The sequence below is a fragment of the Apteryx rowi genome, unplaced genomic scaffold (genome assembly GCF_003343035.1).
Source record: "Apteryx rowi isolate R43461 unplaced genomic scaffold, aptRow1 scaffold_9, whole genome shotgun sequence".
NCBI lineage: Eukaryota > Metazoa > Chordata > Aves > Apterygiformes > Apterygidae > Apteryx > Apteryx rowi.
In genome coordinates, this window is record NW_020451204.1 from 5,589,879 (window position 1) to 5,611,414 (window position 21,536).

Below are 21,536 nucleotides of genomic sequence, written 5' to 3' on the forward strand. Positions count from 1 at the left end.
CTATTTAAGTCATGGAAATAGGGATTCTGGCAGAACCAACATGATTTTTAAAGAAAATTCTTGTGGACTATGTTAGAAGGGCATTCTACTACCATTAGAAAACTAAAATATGGCTGTTATTTGTTGCTTAGGATAAATACACCAAAATTAACAAAAAACATGCATTATTTCTCATTTAAGAGCATTATAAGAAATAACGCTCAACATTTTACCTTTGAGAAAATGCTATTTAGTATGTTCAAATTTCAGAAAGACCCTCCACTGCTCTTATAAGAGTTACATTTTAAACAGAGATTAAAACTGGTTGGTTGCAAAGTCACCTCTGTCCACTCACAAGGTAGAGGGGTCTACACATGACAAATTTTTGATAAAATGTTTTAAAAGCAGCTTATTATGCAGCAGTTTGCACAATGCCAAGTAGAAGACCCATATATTTGCCTTAATTCAGAGGTCAAAGTGAGACACACCATTTAATTACTTTAAGGATGCAATCAATTGATTTTAGCATAACTCAGCCAGGATGCTCCATGACTTTGTCTGCAATGAGAGCAATAGCACTTCTGCCTTTCAGAGCTTACCTGAGGATTCAGGTATTCTTAACCTAGTGGGGTAACCTAAACCGAAACAAGGTAGCAAACTAAGTTAGTATTGCTTTTATCCTGTTATAAATACTTACCAAATGTTGCTTAAGTTTTGACAAAAATTTTTTCAGTATTTTGTCATGATGTTCTTGAAACCTCAACAGTTTTGGAAAACCAGGAATAAAAAAACCTAAGAAAAGAAGTTGACCGTGTAACAGGTGTATGTACCATAAAATAACAGTAATTTTCAAAAAGGCTTTCAGAGCACTGAGAACATTATTCTTCTAAAGACCCCTGGAACTGAACAGATTTTCATAACAATGTTGCTATGCTCATGTAAGAATATGCATATTCTCCTGCCCTAATGACTCAATAAAACTTCAATACCTTCCCTTATTGTCTATCTTTAGATTAGTAATAGTAGATGACACCAGCTACATCAATCCTACATTAGCCTACCTCACTATAAGAGCATGTGGAAACCAAATTTTAAATTATTCATTTTTAATTAAACACTTTTTAAAGCAAAAAAACATTAATCAAGATTATGCCCTGCAAATTCATGACAGAAAGGCAGACAACACAGACAGCTACTAGAACCATCTGCACTGAAGAAAAGACCATGAAGAAAGACAAATAAGAGGATTATTCTACCAAGACCAACTATCATGAATAGACGATACAACGTAAAAACAGCGAGCTTACAGAATTGAAATTAAGGGCATATATAAAATCTTCAGTAGTTTTATGGATAATATGCTTGAGAAGGAAAGCACTAAGATCCCCTTCCACTTGAGTTTTCAGCAGAGTTTTAAGGAAAAAAAAAGGCTCAGAGCAGATGCATAATACCGGTCAAAAAAAGCGTGAGAAATGTGAAAGCAAGCAAGCATAGCTACACAGCAGGATAAGAGATCATTCAAAGATCTTTCAAAAAGCTTAAGCTGTGTTCAGATGAGAAAAACAGAAGTGATCAAACACTGGCAGATTAAGTATCAAAATGCAAAAAAGCAAATCTCCCCCTAAAAACAACAACTTGTGAAAGACATAAGAAATACTAATAAACCTACATTCAAACACCTCAGAAGCAGAAAACAGTGAATTTGATGGTGATTTTGTAGGGCCAACAATTGATCAAGTTTGAGGGGGGGGGGATTGTTCTGTGGGGGTTTGTTTTTGTTTTTGTTTTTTTGTTTTTGTTTTTAAAGTGCTCAGAGAAGATAAGCTCATACTAAAAGAGAGTTAATTTTTGCATGGAAGAGATCAGGGAGGCTCCCAAGCCAGAACGCTAAACAGCTCCAAAGGAAGTGAAGGATGAAATAGCAAAACATCTATTACTTGAAACCTCTTGCTTAAAATACCAGAGGACAGGAAAGCAGCTAACATGTTGTCAGGGGTTTTTTTGTTGTTGTTGTTTTTGTTTTTTTGTTGTTTTTGTTTTTAAAGGCTTTTCAGTTCGATATCTGTTAAGAAGAAACAGACAGAAATTATAATGAAGGAGGATGTGGTTAGCGGACATACAGATGGGTACAGTGCATCGGGGAAGACTCAACATGGCTTTTATAAAGAGAAGTCACGTCTCATAGACCTACTGGGGTTCCTTGAAGAAATCAGTGAGCATGTAAGCATGGGGATCCAGTGGGTATGGCCTACTTGGCTGTATCAAAGGTATTTGTTACGTTGCATCACCAAAGCAGCTCCATCTCTTCAGTCCATCTCCTAAAGCAGCTAAACCAGCAAGTTAAAAGACAGTAAAAGGTCAAAGACCAAAAAGCATTACAACAGAGGGAGATCACCCGTGAGGCTTCACGGGAGTTTGTGCTGGGACCTCAGTTGTTTGACACATGCCACGTGTTCACATTGTGGACATTTGGTGAAATGCTAGTCATCCTGAAAGAATAATAGAAAATCTAGAAAAAGTAAGAGAGGTGACAGAAATTATCAAAGTATACAACAGCTTCTGCGAGAAGAACAGCGAAACAGATTACAACAGGTCTGATGGGCCTGAAGAAAAGAAACAAGCAAGGGCAAATGTGAGGTATCTATAAAACGACAAGCAACATAGTAACGAACAGGGCATAAACTTCAATGTCTTCTCTAGCACAAAATCCAGAAAGCACCAGAGAAACCATCATGAGATGGATCCAGAACAAAAATGGAGGTATGCAATACACAGTCAAATGCAATTAATGATTTAAGGAAGAAAATTCTAATGAGATCTATTAAAGGCAAAACATCTCCATCTCAAGAAGTTCTCCAGAAATTCTCCCAGCCTCTAATAATACATATGGCAGGAAGCGTTGCTCCTTGGTTGCTCTATTCTTTGACACTTCCCTGAGCATCTGGTCACTCTCAGAGACAGGACACTGAGCTAAATGGGTCTAGTACAGCAGTTCTATATTTGTAGGATAAAAAATTACCAAAAAAACCCACCAAAAATATTTTTTTACTTGTAAATGATAAGCAGTATGGAAACTGGAACAACAAGTATGCACCCACAGCACACAAGTGACCCTTAAAAAAAAAAATTTTTTTTAAAGCCAAAACAGAAGATAACTGTCTGGTTTCCAATTCTATAATTTAGTGCATGGTCACTGCACTGCAAGACTTACTAGCTCAGATTCATCCAGGCTTAGTTTCATAAATATGAATGCTCATTCTGTCATATTGAAAAAGAAGTGCCAGGTTGCATATTAGAAAATTTTACTAATATAGGCAATTTTTTTTTTTAATAATGTAAACTGTGATGACTACTTCACAGTTAATCAGCCATCATTAACAACATTCAAAGGTGCTTTCTCCACAAAAAGTAGCTCTTTCAATTCCTATATGCCACCTCATTATCTTTAATTTGTAAGATTATAAAAACCCCAAAGGAAAGAGCTTTCAAAAACCTAGATCATTTTCAGGGTCAGCTATGTGTATTTTGACATTTAGAGACTTCATCTCATACATAAAATATGAAACATCCAAAGGCCAAATTCACCCCTTGATTTCAAGTGGTGCTATAGCAGAGATTAGTCTGACTATGTATGTATTCGAGATACGTGTGTTTGCCCCCAAAAAAACATTCTAGGTCCCCAGATCACAGGTAGAGGAGAAAAAACAGATGAAAAACTTCATTTACAGGGAGGAACTTTTAACTATCCTATTCTTGTCAGTACCCTTCTTATTTATATATTTGGCCCATCCCTACAATTTTTATGGGCAGACATTCATTTCAGAGAGCAGTCTGATATTGCATGGCATCAAGTGTGATAATAAAAGTTTTTCTTTAGGAATATCAGCAATTTGGAATTGAAATGGTTTAGGCTTTAAAGAGTAGGTAAACAGTAGAACACAAAAAAGTGCAGTTATATGTGCACCAGATAAGTCAATTTTTAAGTTTCCCTTCCACAATCTGCAGTGATATTTACAGTAATGCTGCATTGTGCCACAAACTTCTTTAAGGTATATACTTTCATAGAATCACAGGGAAGTCTAGGTTAGAAGGGACTTCTGGAGATTATCTGGCTCAACCTTCTGTTGAAAGTAGGGCCTTAGGTTAGGTTAGTAACATTTAATAAATAATCAGTTGGGAAGCAGCATTCATTTGCATTATAATTAAGGTTGTCAGCATTATCTATAAAAGCAAAACTTCCTTAAAGGATGCTGCCAGGCCAGCTTCGACGTGTGTATGGACCCATGGCACGATGGTTCATATGGCCTGTAGAGCGACTAACCAAGCCTCTTGGGCCACTCAAGGCTCCCTCCTTCCCACTTTCATCACCTGGTTGTTGTGTGTCCTGAAACTGGGGGTGGAGAGAAGAAGGGAAGGAACAAGGGAGGCAGGGCAGGCTGAATGGGGGCAGGAAGAAAAAGAGCACCAGTTTCTTGGGAAGAAGAATGCCTGTACGTGAATGGCACAGAGCACCATGGTTGGAGCAACCTACTTTCAGCTGTCCTCTTTCTGGCTGCTGCTCAGACCCTGGCACAAAAAAAGACACAAGAAGGGAATGCAAACTGATGCAGCAGAGCTACCAGTGCCTGTATAAATCAAGCACCTTAAATCGTACTTGGTGCTGGTCTGGTCAGATGAACTGACTGGGGCTGTGGCATATAATCGTTTCTACTAGAAGAAAAGTGACATGATCAGCCAGCAAGATTGAGCACTGATGGTTTAAAGTACTCAAAAGGTCTTAGAAAGGCAAAATCTTGAGAAGTAATTTTTTTTTTTTACATATACATATACAGCTGCCAGATGAACCTCCTTTTGTTCACCCCAGCAAGTTCAAATGATGACTACAAAAATAAGCCTTAGAAATTCATGTTAGACTTTTCTTCTCCATTAGCATCACATTCCAACATTATGACTCTTTCTATTTAAAAAAAAAAAAAAAAGTGATATGGACAAAAGACTAATACTTAAAATCTGTAGAAAGTTTTAAAATCCTGTGTAAGAGTCTATGGCATCTCAGAAAGACAGCTATGGATATATATGGTGCTCCATATATCAAAACCAGGTCAGCGGATTTTGAATATAATAACAATGAGTTGATTTAGACTCATTTCTCAAAACAGCAAAAATTTTCCATGATCTTTGAGGAGCTCAGCATTCTCCAGTTGTATTTTTGTAGTTCTTGATTACTGATGAATCTATAGATGCAGATTTTTATAAGATTCTCTTAGACAGTCTGCATTACCATTGTGTAAAGCTCCACGGAGGTCTCTGACTCTTGATGAATTCAAATTTCATTTATGGTACTTATTGCCCTGTCAGATATAACTGTTTTGTCAAAAAATTGATAGCTTTGAGGAAGTACAAGCAGAAAAATAACCAACTAGCACACTGTGTTGGGGGCAGAGAACATCCAGAAAGATTGAAAAATCAGGGCAGGGAGCCATCATGGTATGAGAAAGTCTGAAGCAAGGAAAAAGAGCCAGAATCTGCTGGAAATTTGCTGAAAAGCCTTAAAAATCAAGTAAGTTCTAGATAATATTTACTTTTTCGGGTTCCAAGAACTACAGCTTTTCTGAATCACCACATCATTAACATCTACAGAAGGTGCTGGAATTCCTGGAGTTGTTCCATCCCTACGGGTGTGGAATACGCATAGATCACACTAAATTTAAAATGGAAAGAGAGAACAGCCAACAATATAAAAGTAACAAGACTTTGAGAGAAGGAAATTCTGTCTGAGGAAGAGATAAAACTAAGAAACTCAAGGCTAATGCCTCGATATAATGTCAATTGTTTACTCTGGACTCCTTTCCTGCCAAATGATAGCGCAGCCACAACATTATTTAACACATTCTGCATTAGGTTTCCACTTGCTATATAGACGTCTACATAAGCAGCTTTCAACTGGTTATATATGACAGATTAAGAGGAAAGGAAACATTTGATTTTCACTAAGAACTATTTGAAAACAATTACTTACAATTATGGTTGAGTTCCAGTAACATCCAATGGCCCCCACTATAAATGGGAGCTATAAAGCTCCTGATATGTTTTATTTTGGACATACACACAGAACAGCATAGTCCTGTTTTCAAATAATTTACAATTTAAATAGGGCAGGCTGAAACCTAACAGGTACTAAGTGAGCTGAAGTTCCATACCATGCATAGCATGCTTCGGACTGGAGAGGAGTTTCACCAAGGCCCAGAAGGCATCTTCTTCATTCATGTACATAAGGAGCAAAGCTGTGATCTGGCTCATTCCCTGACAGTATCCAACTTCCTGCAAATTAGACAATGAAAATATTAAAATGCTGAGAAGAAGAACCTCACGCCCACGAGCTGTTAGTTTTTTCTGGGAAAAGAGGAGGCCTGTCTTGACAGCATAAGCTCTCTAATTATGACACCATTAGACACACGTTTTAAAAAATTTAAATATTCATAGACAGAACAGATGATGCGCTATCCTCCAGCTGAAAAGTAAACTGGAAGTTTGGATTGTTCATTATAACTCTCTACTGATACACATCGTCTTTGCTGATATAAATAATGTCAAATAATTACATCATCTTAGTCTCAGAATGGTGGCATTTCTCCACCATTCAACTCCCTTCAATCTTCCCATCACCTGTACAGTAACAGTTGATTCTAAACAATATTTTTCATGCAATTTGAAGTTTAGTTAGTGCAGACAATGTACTACAGAAGATATATAAAGAAAGTTCCTCCTTCCAGAGTTTTATTTCTCAATATGTCTCAAGGCAGCTTACAATAAAAAAAAGTGTAAGACAACATATTAAGTGAAAGAAAACATATTCCAGCATTAAAAATAGAAGTGTAAGCTCTCTCATGGGCCAAACAACTGTGAGGAGACAAACTAAAAGAGGAAGAATTTCAGCTACACTTTCTAGAATGCTGAAAATGAAGCAAAGCACTGTCTAATTTGAATAATTACTTAGCCCTCAATCTGTAAATAGTTCACCCTCCCCTTCTTAACTTCACATATTTTTATACCGAATTCTGTGGAGCTGCTGATGAAGGCAAAATGAAAGATGTACAAAAATTATCTAAGTGGGCAAAAGAAGTGAGAGGATAGTGCATAAAAACATAGTTAGATGCAGACATGATAGCTTTTCTGTTTCTTCTATTTTTAGCCATCAGCCAAGAGACATTAGAAACTGCAGAAGTTTCTAACCCCCAGGATGAAGTCTAGAAACTCCACTTCAAGAAATCCTCATTCAGGACTGCACCCGAGACCAAGTTTATTACTGGAATATACTTAAATACATACACAGGAGCATTCCTAAATGAGGGCTTAAGTAGAAAAGACACAACCTTTAAAACCATTTTCCATTTGCTAGAACCCTCCAGGTTATGAAATATGCCCGTTTACTCCAATGTGCATCTTTCTGCTTTGTGTTTTTCCCCCCATCATACAAATGATCTTAGTGGGAGGCACAAAATAAACAGGGAAAAAACACCAGCAGTATAAAACTCAAGCACAGCACAAATTCCTTATTCTCATTAGACACTATACTTAGTTTCTGTTGAACTGTATGCACAGTTCAGTCTGTCCAATAAAATTAGAAACTCATAATCAAGATACTTTTTTTTTTTTTTAAACTTTGGTGGTTCAAAACATGGCAATAGCAAATCATTTATTTCTCTGTACCTCAAAAGGTCTATGAAATGAGTTTTGAGGAAGAAAGAGGACACAGAATTGCAAAGTTATCTTACAGCGTGTTCAGATAAAACATGTTTCAGTAAAAAAGTACACAACTTACCGTATTATACATGGAATATGCAGCTAAAACATGGAATAAAGATTGTTGCCTGGAGAAATAACATTAGAAAAAGAGTATAATGTTATATATATATATATATTTTTTTTTTTTTAAAAAAAAGAAAATCGGAAAAGCATAAACGCACTGAGCAATGTTTTGGAAACCTATTTCTCCAATTTAACTTGTCTATTACTAAGTAGGAAAAACACTTTATATTGATGTTGCGCTTCTGACTTCAAATTGACTAATGATATTTAGCACTTTCTGATGTTTCACATGTTGAAAGGATTCAAAAAAAATACTTACACACTGTGAGAAGGCAACACTGACAGACCATCATTTTTACAGATAAAGAAAGTGAAACACAGGATAGGCCACATTTCAAACTGATCTATTCGGAGTGAAAAGCTCTAAATACCACAGACCTGATGTCTGAGTTCGCAGAACACTAACAGTTGTTATTAATTTTAAAGAGAGATGTAGAAGAGTTAACATACACAAAGCATCCTCAAAGGTGTCTTAATCTGGGCATCCAAATTAAAGTCAGCTTTTAATACCCTAAGTGACTGCTGCTGTCAAGCTGAAGAAAAGCAATATCAACTCTGAGTCTCCATCCTACGCTCAGTGCTTCAGAATATACTGACCTCTGTATGTACTTCAGAGTTATTAGATTTAAACAGCTTTAAAGATTCAAAGAGTATGGGTCCTCTGCTTCCTGTAAAAAGCGTCTACGTCATCTTGTACAAATCCTAGATTGTGAAGGCAGTGGGACTAAACGTATCAACTCTGCTCCTCCCAGGTTGGGACACCTAAGTAATGACAACGATTTGCTCCTGGAGAGCTCTCATAATGAATTTTTGAACTCATGGCTTTCTGTGGTTTGCTGGGGGAGAGAATTTGGAGATGTGAATGCTAGTGTGGACCACAGCTGAAACTGCTAAAATTTAACTGCTGAGTTTTGCATACCATCCCTTGTGGCCCATGAAATTCCCCCTGCCTATCACTAATCCAAATGTACAGAAATAGCTAGTAGCAGGTTAAAAAAGAAAGCATAAGCAAAAAGCTGCATATTTTCTATTGGGAAGAGGAAGCACCCTTGGAGAATTTTACCGAAAAGTCTAGATTCTGGCATTTTCCTCTATGCTTTTGCAGAAACTGGAGTTTAATCATCCTTCAGTAACCAAAGTGTAACGTAAAGTACAGCATGTTAAGCTCGAGTCTTATTTTGCAAAGACAAACTGAGACACAAGTATAAGGTCCGAACAGCATACACAGGAACCTTTGATATCATCTGATAGGGGAATGCTGAGCACGTGAAACTAAACAGTGCAATCTCGTTCACATTAAGCTTTATAAAGTAATGGCAATTTCAGTACTATTTACACTTGGTGATACCCCTAAAGACCTAGAAAAGAATGAGCCTTTAAAAGCATAGTCTCCTGAAAAGTCAAACAAGCTATTGATTATCCTGGGGGACAAAAATAACTAGACTTTTTCATTGATATGCAAAATGACTTCTGAATTTTCAGCAAGGCATCACTAGAAATGCGCAGTACATGAACAGTAATTCCAATAACTATTCCAAGGGCAAAATTGCTTTGTGCAGCCAAAGGCTTTCACGAGGACTCTGGGGGCGTGCATACGCCATGGCTACAGGGACCGGAGCTGCCGCTGCCTGCATTGATGCCAAGCTGGCGAGGGTGGTGAGCTTCTGCTAACACCTGATGTGTGCAAAAACGCGTGCAAACAAAACACCTGAGGCACTGCGTACGTGCTACCGAGAGGCAAGGCATATCAGCTCAGGTGCAGCACTGCACAAATGCATCCAAATTCAGTGGCTGCACAGAATTTTGGCGTATAGCGCTCTCAGCTTAGGAATTTCTGCTTCGCACTCCATCCTGTGTTGCAGGCATCACACAAATTCCCCGTACTTATAATTTGTGAGCAAACTTCCTAGAAGAATGATATAAGAAAATGTTTGGTTTATTATCACATTAAAGTCCACAGCTCTCTGAGTATAGCTTTTGGAAAACAGCAGACTACAGTAGAATCTGCCTTGGAAAGAAAAGGAGATTAAAAACTGAATACACTCAGAGATGGGAAAGAAACGCCCTATTCATCTCAGCAGGGTGCCGATGCTGCAAGCTAGCAATAATGCTGATGTTTGTATTGCCGCTTATTTCACTATTAAGCATTTTAAAAAATGATAGCTGCCTAACATTCCTCATGCAATGACAGTAAAAAATAATATTTTGAAAAAATCCGAAAGCATTAAGGCTTACATTTGTAAATAATTAAGTGCTCCCATCTAAAAATATTGTTCTATTCGGTTCCTAATTAGAAACTAGGAAAGAAGGAATATAAAACCCAAAGGAAGACTAAAATATCTGGGAAGGTAAAAGGTATCAGAGATGTAAAAAGTTGTTTTGTTTCTAAAAATAGACAGTTAAATACAGAAATCATGTAATTGATCTCAAATTAATTAACTTGGCATTTCCATGCTTTTGTTGTATTTACAATATCTGAGACTTTGTTGGCTTTAATAAATATGACAGCAAGAGGAGAACACTTTAGAAATGTTTTGCTTTAGAATGCTACTGACTACCATATAGTAAGGGAAAACTGGTTGGTTGGAAATGAACATCTGGTTTTGCAGTAACAAACGTAATCACATTATTACACATAGGCAATTTTGCTTTGAAAATTTGAAGTGTACATTCAATATTCTTGGACAGATCAAAGAGGCTTCAAGCAGGTCAGAAGCCAATTGTAAGAAAACAAAAAAAAACCCTTTTAGTTTACTTACTTAACACCATATCTGTCTCTAAACATGATATGGTCTCTATACGTTCGATTTACATCAAGATCAATTTGTCTAATATCTGGCGAAGATCCTCGTGCTTCACACTTCAATTTCTAGGAAAACAGTAAAGAAGAGAAATTAAGTTTACAATTATGAGCTCTAAAATAGGAGAAACCCACCTGACTTTATACCTAGACTAAAGCACCTGCCATCTCATGATTTAGAATGCTTACTACAGAATGGCAACTAAAAACACAACAATTTTCATTTCCAAGATGTGCACATACATACACAAATGTTGTAGAATCAGACACACATTCACACAGCAGAGATGTTAAAAAACAACCCCGTAGTATACATTTTTGTGTCGCACCATTCACTGTCCACATTCAAGGCTACATTTCAGCATTTCAAATTTTTAATTGCCATTTCTCAGGTAGGCACATGACAACAGGAAGGTAAAAGGGGAATTTCGCTACTCGGGAACAAGCATCTAAGATGCAATTGCACCAGACTGGACTTTTAACAAGTTATTAGTGTGACGTTGGCATTTTTTTTGCCTGCTTTTCCTAAGCAGAAGTAATATTTACTTAGCTGCTCTTTTCTTTTGTATTTTTGTATTTTCTTCCTAAGCCTAGATAATAACTGGACATTTCTCTAGTCATTTCCTCTGACTTTCTGGTCTAATCCAATTCAGTGGTAGGATAACTCTATTTTATCACTTTTCTGAAGTTCTATAATTAAATCTAATTTTGCCATTGAATACTTTAGAAAGCCTGCATAGGCTGGACTGCCACCTTATTCTTTTTACACTTGCAATAATTTTACCTTCACATTCATACATTTATTCTCATTTCTGTCCCTAAAAGTTGGATTTGCAAGGCATTCCTAACCAGGTGCAACATGGTATTTTCAAAACACTACATCTGAGTAGGCATTATTAGAGAATACCATACAATTGATAAGCTCTACAGAACCTGGTTTAAAGCAAACAAAAAGATTTAAAGACAAAAATAAGAAAAACAAAGGGACAAATAGGGAACGATGAAGTCTGGTGAGCAGAACCAGCACCTTTAGGCATGTCTGGAATTACCTGCAAACCAAAGATCCAACTGGTAGCAGCCACAATCTCCACTTCATGCACCTTTGGTATAATTTAAAGTCCTAACATCCAGAATGATTTGTCCCACAGATAGACAGAAAAGAAGAAGGGATCGGAAAACTGATAGCTTTAAGGTGCCGCAAGGACCCAGAGCCTCTGAACTGTTTTACATAGGAAGAGAAGCACCCTAAATCCTTGCCATGATGGGAAAAAATGACGGGGGGAAAAACTGGGCTGCCAGGGTGGGGGAACAGAAAGGGACCCGAGAGCCCCTGCACCAGAAGGGACAGAAGATTAAGAACAGGTAAGTAATTGCCCTGCATACAGAACCGCAAGCAGCTCTTGACACGTACAGTGAGTTTGACCTGCAGCAAAAGCACCTATCTTTCTTCTCACTTTAACATGTACAATTTGTAAGTGAGATTCATAACTAGGAGTTTTAACACCACTTCAGGAAATGGGAACAACAGAGAGCAGTTAAATGAGCTTATTGCAAATAAACAAGCTGGGATAATGACGGACAAAACTCCTTCTACTTCCATATTGGTACTACGAAGACACTTTTTTTTTTTTTTTTTTGCATTGAGCACTAGATGGCATTAATAATATCTGAAGATGAATTTACATATTTTTAAAGGCTTGTAGTTTTACTCAATATTCTTTGCCACAACTACATTATTCAGCATGAACTCCATTTTATCCCTTTTGGATCAGCCTCTAGTCTTACTTACGAAGTTAAACAAAATATAACAGTCAGAAAGAGCAGCCTGTCAGACTAAAGAGTGATAAATAATTCAAGAGGAAGATCACAGAGACAAAAAATTTAGATAGCATCACTGCCAACATCCATCTTCTTTCACAACTGCACAAGCTCCCTTGCCTTCTCAGACCCAAATTCTCAGCTCCTAAAAAATGCTATTAAAAATGTCAAAACCAAACCAGCAATGCATTTCTTTGAAACTCTGGGCATCATTTCTTAAAAACCAGCAAGCACTGAAATTCCAGTGGGGAAAAATTCAGACACTCTACAATACTAAGTTACCTTTCTGTTACCCAAACCCTCTCCCAAACCCAAACCCTTATCCCTTAGCACAGAGGGAGAGAAAGAAAAAACAGAATTTTAAAGGATTTAATTCCTCTTCTACCTAGCTTACTAGCCTGCACATGAACCTTATTCTACATTTATGGATGTGAAGTTGAGCTCCGATGGCAGTCAGCTCTATTGACACCCACAGAAACACAAGAGTTAGTGGGGAAAAAATTTAAAGGATCATAAAGGAACAGAATAATTCCGAGGGGGATTTACTGCCCAGGGCATTGCAGGTGTGGGGAGAATATGCACAAAAATTTTCTAAGTAGGAGATCTACTTAAGTGGTCAATTTAGGCCTGTAGCATTTTGCGGAGTTAACATCCCGTCACCAGTTACACCTCTGAGAATACTATAAACTGAACAGACAGCACTTTGCAATGAATATCTAAGTTGCTTTTGGAGATGAGATGCCAGAAAGACAGCCAGCTTGTTCCAGCAGGGCCATCTTGGCTTTTACAAGATTAACAAGGCATCAATCCCCCCCCCCCAAAATACTAGAACTTCTCTTACTGATTTTCAGCTAACATGGTGCTTCCTTAATAGAAATTTCTCAAAGAGCAGCTGTAGTTTCAGAGGTTTCTGCCTTCTTGCTGGGAGAGGGGTTTTGTCTTATTTGGTTTTGCTTTGCTTTTAAGAGGGCTTTTGCAAGGATTTGAGGGTGGGAGAAGAAACAGAAAAAAAGATGAAATTAATTAAATGAATTACAGACTGAAAAATAAGCTGGTAAAGTACTTTCCAAGCCATGGCCTTTTTTCTAGGTAAAACAGTCGAGTTAAATGTAATTTCTAATCCTTTTTTACACCATATAACAACAAAAGCTTAATAAAACCTACAGTCTTAGTATCTGAAATTCTTAATTTTAATATTAAATGGAAATTCTGCAAACTCACATTATAAAGGTCTTTTGTTTCTTCTTTCATTTTAGGAACATCAAGTAGTAAAGACCAGACTTGCCCTCTGAACTGCAGTGGGATGCCTTTATAAATTCTCCTATGAAACTGTAAAAAGAAAAGAAAAGATAATTGCAGTACAAGCTACCAAGTTCTGAACTAAAGGAACAGTGACCTACAATATGATAAAGAGAAAAAGGCAATTATATTAGTTGTCCTGGCAGGACGGCCTATCAAAGTTGTATCATCTCTGCTATGTAATACTGGTTCTACAAACAGATGAAAGAGAGCTTCGAATTTGATACTTCACATTAAAAAAAAAAAAATTTCATAACAGCACAAAGTTCCAGAACAAGCCACAGATAGCTCACTATAATTATGAACTATATATGGGGACGGTAAAAGGCAATCAGCAATATCACACAAAGCTTTTGGAGCTTAACAGTAACAACAACAACAACAAAATTGAATTCTTGTAAAACTGCAACACTGTGCCACCACAAATAAGGAAATGCCGTGTCTCAGGCTAACAGACTTCAGATCAGATTTCTAAACTAATAATCAAATATTTTCCTAGATGCACATTAGAATATATTTGTATAAAAACAATTCTTAAAAGATTTTAGAGCTATGGTTTCTAAAATTACTGAATAACCTAACAACACCGTACGTAATTTTTAGCTGTGAAATAGAAAATTAAATTCCCCATTCATGACACATTGTATTCTGACACGCAAAGCTGGTATTAGAAATGGGTCAGAAGGGGACAACTCAGGACCTGTGCATAACTGGAGGGAGTAGTTGTGTATCTATCTATACATGTGAGTACTGCCTCCGACATGTCACCGCTCTCGTACTCTGATTCGGTGGTTTGGTGCTCACTGGGCTTACTTGAAAAGATAAATAAATAAATAAATAATCACAACAATAAATAAACAAACACAACAATTGTCTTCCTTGGTTCTTCTCCAATTTGCATCTCTATGCTGCAGCATCTAGGAGCATGTAGACCATCTAAACAGAGAAAGATAGACTCGTTGTCTTAGTCTTGGCTTTAGACAGCCAGGAGAGACTCAAGGCAAGAAAAACCTCAGGTCAACCAACCATATAAACTTTAAAAGTGCAAAAAATATTCTGAGGACATGACTAGGAAAGGGAAAAGCAGAGAAGAACTCTAACAAAGAATAAGAACCTTTCGGAAGCTCTGTTTTTACCATTATTTTAATGATGGCACAGAGAGATCATTAGATAGATCAGTTCTCCAGTTTTGGAAGATTAATGAACACTCCGTAACAGTGTATTTGTAAACCTCATGCTGTTTGGGATACATTAGATCTTTGAAGGTGTCTTCAAAGACCAGATTTTAGAATGTGTGACCTTTACGCAAATATTTTGATGGCTCTTTAATGGAAACAGAATGTAGAGAAGCATACAAATAAAGGCCACAGAAGAATCATGATATTTTTCTGTCCCCTTTTCAAGCTAAAATTTTGAACTTGTATAAGATGCTACAGCAATCCCGGAGGCTGTTATGGTGCTTATCCACAGAAAGACAATGTTGTGAGGTACCACTTGTTTAAGAAAACTTTGATGCCTTTAATACTATTAATATCGCTTAAGTACTAAGACTTCAGCAGTTTTAGTATGTACACAGTTATATCAGTATAGTTTTCTCCTGTCCAGGAGTGCTATAAAGCACCCTTCTATAGATGTATATCCAGACTTCAGCTCACACAGAGAATATCGGGCTTTTTCAACCCAAATACACCGATAACTGCTTGTGAGAGAGAAGATAATTCTGTCTTTTGAAAGCCATGGAACACCAGTTGCAGTAGTGTCATTCTGCAAAGAAATTGTGTCTCCTGGAAACTGGAATGAGCCAAGTTTTCCAAACCTTAGCTGGTAACCGGAGAGAGAGGGGTCCTAAACGATTATAAGTCTCCCATGGCATTTAACTGTATTCTTCAGAACCACAGGATAGCAACAGTGTATCCCGATACCAAGGTCGGGGTCATTACAAGACATTACAAGATCCTGGCTAGAGTCAGCAGAACACTAAATTAAGGACTTCATCTCCTATATAGTTGGCAGACAGTGAAACACAACTCAAGAACAGTCTTTCATGGCACAGACTATCATGCAAACAATAACATGGAAAAACAAATATGAATAATTTTTATACAATGGAAAATGATGTGGCTGCACTGCATCGGGGGTGTAGGGCATGTTTCTGAGCAAAAATCATTTCTGAGAAATATTCAGTTACCAAATAGTTAAGAAACATAGAAATGAGCAAAGGAAATATTAGCTAATTGAACATCTTTACTTTAAGTACCATGCTACAGCCTTCTGCTGTCTTTTACTTCCATATGTAATGTACAGTTGAAAATATATATTGGAAATGTCTGGGTTGTGTCTATATACTTTAACCATGACTTGCACAACCCTAGTCTATTCTCGCATTTTCTCTAGAATAATAATTGAATACAAATACAAATTTCCACAAGATACTTTATGTCACCTCCCCAGAAACAGAAGAAAAAGCAATGAGTCAATCTTCAACAAATTCTTTAAAATTAAGGCTTTGTTAAGATACTAGCTCAAAAACAAAATACAAATCCATAAATCCATAATTCAAACAATTGTTGTACAAAAACATGTGCCATTTAGAGAATGGTGTTATGCAATCTGGGATGTTTCCATTAGCATAAGACACAGTCAAAAAAGACACCCTTGGTATATATAATTATATAACACAAATTTAAAATACAGGTTCAAGTTCTGTATCACATCTAGTACATCCTGCTAAGCAGATCTTCAGCTAAGGATAGGGGTCATAAACCCTTGCTGTTATTACTAAAACTACTGATTTTGAAGATATGAGAAGCACATACTAGATGAAGATGTGCCCTTCTGCAAATTCAAAAGGAGCTACTCACTCAAAAAGAAATTGGACGTGCAAATTGGACTACCCCATAACCAAACAAGACCCTATAAGGAATGAATTAAAAAAGCTTACAAAGCAAAAAAACCTCTCAGATTGGGAATATTCCAAATAAATATTAGTCACCGTCTCAAACAACAAAGTCCATTACATCCCAACATTCAGTGTGGCCTCTACGCAAAAATCTGGAAGATATAGGACCTCCCCTTCCCCAGTCTCTTAAGCCCAACTGGTTCACAGCCAAGAAACGAGGCCACTATCACATAGCCCTAGGCTGAAGAGTGGGCACTGGCGTTCTACCCACTGCAAGCTGCAAAACTGGCTTTCTTTTAAGCAAAGCTTTCTGGTATATCAAGAACTGCACACGAGCAGGAGTTTGCCACCTCAAAAAGAATCAGTGATGAGAAGCCTAAGAATTAAAATCTGAAGTTGTACAAGAAAGTATGTTTATAAGGAAAAGCAAAGTATATTTATAAAGGCTGCTGCATTTCGAGGTTCTTCACCACCTGCGGACTGCATAAGAGGAAGAGAACATGCAAATACAAGAGCTGTTCAACAAACTCATTCAAAAAATCTCAGGAACGTGAAGAGGGTTCGTTGTTAAGGCTCTGTGTTCGGACTCMAAGCTAAGTAGGGACTTAGCTATTACCTCCTATGTGCATGTCAGAACAGCTGGCAACTGCCAGGTACCCTGATCGTTTCTCGTCTTTTCTTCCCCTCTTAACTTAGGCAACTTCAATCACAGGTAGATGAAGGATGACAGTGAAAGACAAATACTTTGGTGGAAATACTCTAGTGGGAATATAAGATATAACAGTTTATATAATCTTTCCTGAAAGTTATGACCATACTAAGATAGGAAAGATTTATTGTCTCTGGTTGTCAATTGTACCCTGGATTATTATGTAGTAGACTATAATTAGGAAATAAAAGCATAAGCTAGAGAAAGACCATGCTGAAGCACAGCAACTTTGCTGCTCTGTGATGCTTCCTGCATAAGCAATGACTGATGGGGAGATGAAAGCTTTGTTTTGATAAATATCAGTCAGGCCAAGACACGCAGGCAGCTGATACCCTTCAGAAACTGGTGTCTGTAAGAGCAATGACGACCCCGCTGAAAAGATGCTTAAATGCTATCATCGGAATCATGGGGTTTTACACATGTCTATAGAGTTGCACCTAAGTTGATTTTCATTATGGCATCTTTCATTATCTACAAATCGTTACTCAGTTCTGATAGACTGTCACAGTTTCAAGTCATAATCTGACGACAGTTCAGCCGTTCTCCAGTTCCTCACGGTCACGTGCTCACAGAGCTGTTTGCTTGCTTATGCAGAAAACTTCTAACAGGAAAACAGCAAAAACACCCTGTCTCTCTCGGAGATATTCTTCTGTAACAAAGATTAGGGGAAGATGTAAACTGAAGCACACTGATATTCTATGATGTATCTACTTTCACTAAGCCTTTTCTTAATAAATAAATAAATAAATAAATAAAATATAGTGTCCTTGACCAATTAGCCTTCTGCATTTCATGACCTCTAGAATATCTCCACAAATCATTCAGACCTAGTTGAAGCTACAAATGGTTCCATCCCTCGCACACAGAATCACACACGTGATGACGGTTTTCTTGTTAATTCTCCTTGAAAAGTTGAGGAGGAAAGAATTAAGGAAGCAGCCCATAAGCAGTTCTGCAAAACAGGATTAAAAAAATGTATTTTACTATTAGGAATATGACAGTTTTGGATAAATGTAATAATATACTGATTCATTTACTGTATATGCACAGTATGAACAGATTTCTTCAAGCCCAAACTACCTCAGCTGTATGTTATTTAGGCTCATTACAAAAGGGCTGTCTGAAGACCCGTAGTTTGTACTTGCTCCATCCTTGGCTCGTTTCTCTCCCTCTCCCTCTCCCATTTTAACTCTGAATTCTCTCCGGCATGCCATTTTCCAAAACTAAGCCATCACTATAATTATAATCTACGACTCAACGTCATCACTCTTGCTGTTGCAGTGTTCCCTTCTGTGCTGTTGCTAAACGCTGCTGGTTTCCGGAGCAGCGGGACTGCGCAGAAGCCACATGAATGTCAGGTGGGGCGAATCCTCCAAGATACAGGCTGTACATTTTCTTTAACAATTTGCTGCCCCGGTGTTAACTACTTTATCCAATCAAGTGAAAACAGAAAGCAAGAGGCAGGAATAGCTCTTATAGCCTATTGCTGCCTACTGCTTCTGTGCTTCAGAAAAGTTGGGTTGAGAAGCTGGTGCTGCCAGCATTTTGAGATAAAAACCTCTTTATTTGTGAGTTTTGTACAACCCTGAGCAGCATCATCAGGCTCTCCATAAATAGCAGTGAAAAATATCGTCTCGTTTTCCACTGGGAGGAGGAAGGGGCTGATGCTTTACTCTCTATGTTCTGGTTCACTTACCACATAAGATGCAAGAAAGAATAGGGAAATCACCCTTGTTTTTAAAGTCTCTGAGTGCTCTACCAGAGTTCAACAACCAGTAAAGGTTTTTCCTAGCCCCCAGCAAACTTCATCCTGTTTACAAACATGCTGAATTATTTCTGCCACTATTTATAGTCTGGTCTATAATTTGTTGCATTAACTGAAGCTCTTTCTGCTCAGCTGATCTGCTATACCTTCTGCTTGCTTGGTGAACTGAGGATGATTCAGTTTAAATCAGTGTATAATGGACTGATGTGACTGATGGGTGGGGAAGACCACCTTTGCTCTTTAAACAATGCAGAGCTATTGTGTTACCCGAAAGGTCGTACGTGATAATACCTAATACCGTTACACAGTTGTCTGAACATCCCTTTGGTCTGAGAAGATAAGTGATCTTCAAATCAGCCCATCACCACAATAAGACAGCCAGCCAGAAGTGTTATAACCTCTAACTTCTACTTTCATAAAAGATGACAGGACAGAAAGTAGGACTGTAAGAAAAACTTGGGTAATAAATTATTATTTTTTCCATGCATTCACTTCATATTTAAAAAACACGAATTCACTAGTTTCTCAGGAACACCAAGAAAAACATCAAACACTGTTTTTGGCATTTTTAACAAAAGCAAAGCGCAAGACACAGTTAAAAGTCTCAAAAGCAAAGGCAGTATTCAGATGACACAAGTATGAGAGATGATGAGCAAATTTCTCCCTCTACTTGAACTGTAGCATCTGTTACTTCTCAGGAAAATATCCTGCTTATCAGGCTAACAAGTATTCTGGTCTCCATCTCTCCCTTTGAAGCTTTTACACTTTACACAGAATAATCCACTGAAACAGAAGGACAGTGAGGGAGTAAGCTGGCTTTACGGGCTGATCATTAAGGCAGCGACCTGAGATGCATAACATGTGTCTTCCAGTCCTCATCCAAACAAAGGTGGACCAGCACCACCAGACAATATCAACAAAAACCCCAGGGAAAGATACAAGTTTTAAGCCCTATTACTTGAATCCGGGAACCTCACATCCTATGCATTAAGCACTGAATAGCCAGACCAGGAACAGTTAAGAAAACCTCCTCCAAATATGGTGCGGGGAATCTAGCCTCTCTAGCAAATCTTTCCCCGACTGAAATTATTCAATATATTCACTACCAGTTTTAAGACTATCAAGACTACATTTCCAGCAAATAAACTATTCACGTGAAAAACCCCATCTACCTTTTAAAGCAAGTGAACACACTTAGCGCTCACTGACATACCTAATAAAATCCATCTTCTACATTTACCCACATACCATCATTTGTTGTTTTTTTTGAACAGGATAAGAAAAAAAGTTCTGTAACAAAAGATCCCAACAGCAACTTTAAGATCATTAATACTAATTCATCTACTTAAAATCCACCTATAGTTTCACAATGAAAAATAATTTTATTTCGCTTTTCTAAACCAAACGTTGTAGCACTCCAAGGTACTTGAAACAGCTGCCAATATATTTCAGGGATAAATAGAGTTAAACAGTTCTTCCCTATTGATTCAAAAAAAGAAGCCAATCAAGATATGAAGCATCTTATTCAAAAGTAGATCCCATTCATATCATCAAAAATTTCACGTCTCTGAAGATTATGAATGCTTCATGGCATATTATTCACAGTATAACAGAACTATTCCAGGGAGGGAGGAGGGGAAAATCAACCAGAAAAGACTTCCCATACCTTTTACTTGAAAACTTACTCATTGTAACTCTCCTTTTAACAAATCAGCCACGTATCTTGAAGTATCCCAAAATATCATGCTTGCCAGCACAGATAATTTAAACATCAGACTACATGCCCCATTTTATGACTAATCAGTTTCCTTGGAGAGTTATTTAAGGCAGTATTCACTGAACCATGGCTGAAAGCTCTCCTAGGCGGTTCAGTAAATCTGGGGAGCAAAAAATAAAAAAATAAAAACCCACAGGTGAGAATCATAACAAAGAACTCGCGGATCTTAGTAAGACGCCACCTGTGCCTCAAAAGAGTAACTTTAAATTTAAATATGAATTACTACGGTATCCAGCATACAAATGAAAAGTAAAGTTAAAATTCATAACCCTTGGAAAGGGATTTACGATTCCTGAAGAATTGAGGTACTCCCATTTAAAGGTGTCTTCTCTTTTCAAGTTTAGAAAGGTTTCTTTTTTTTTTTTTCCCCACCTCCCTCTTCCTCCCCGTCTCAAAATCGGAATCAAACAATTTTGCTTGGCTCACTACCTACGAGACAAGACTCACAGGTACAGCGCTTCATTAGCGCCGCTGTTTATTCCACAGACGTGAACACGGTGTGCAGTGCGGTCCTAGTCCCAAACCCACCGTGCAGGTACCGTGCAGTACAACGCACAATAATTGCTCCAAATATGTTACCGAGCCTGCTGAGAAATTCCTTGCATTTGAACTTCAGCTTTG

The 21,536-nt window shown here is 37.6% G+C and overlaps 1 protein-coding gene across 2 annotated transcripts in view; it reads right to left on the reverse strand.

Moving 5' to 3' along the window:
* Positions 1–21,536, reverse strand: part of USP6NL (USP6 N-terminal like) — a 119,053-nt gene that overhangs the window by 18,269 nt on the left and 79,248 nt on the right. For both annotated transcript variants that reach the window (XM_026091278.1, XM_026091279.1), the window contains 5 exons: positions 13,688–13,795; positions 10,608–10,717; positions 7,802–7,850; positions 6,180–6,300; positions 677–771 (listed from right to left, as the gene is read on the reverse strand). In XM_026091278.1, coding sequence (XP_025947063.1) covers positions 677–771; positions 6,180–6,300; positions 7,802–7,850; positions 10,608–10,717; positions 13,688–13,795 — 483 coding nt within the window. The remainder of the gene's footprint in view (positions 1–676; positions 772–6,179; positions 6,301–7,801; positions 7,851–10,607; positions 10,718–13,687; positions 13,796–21,536) is intronic.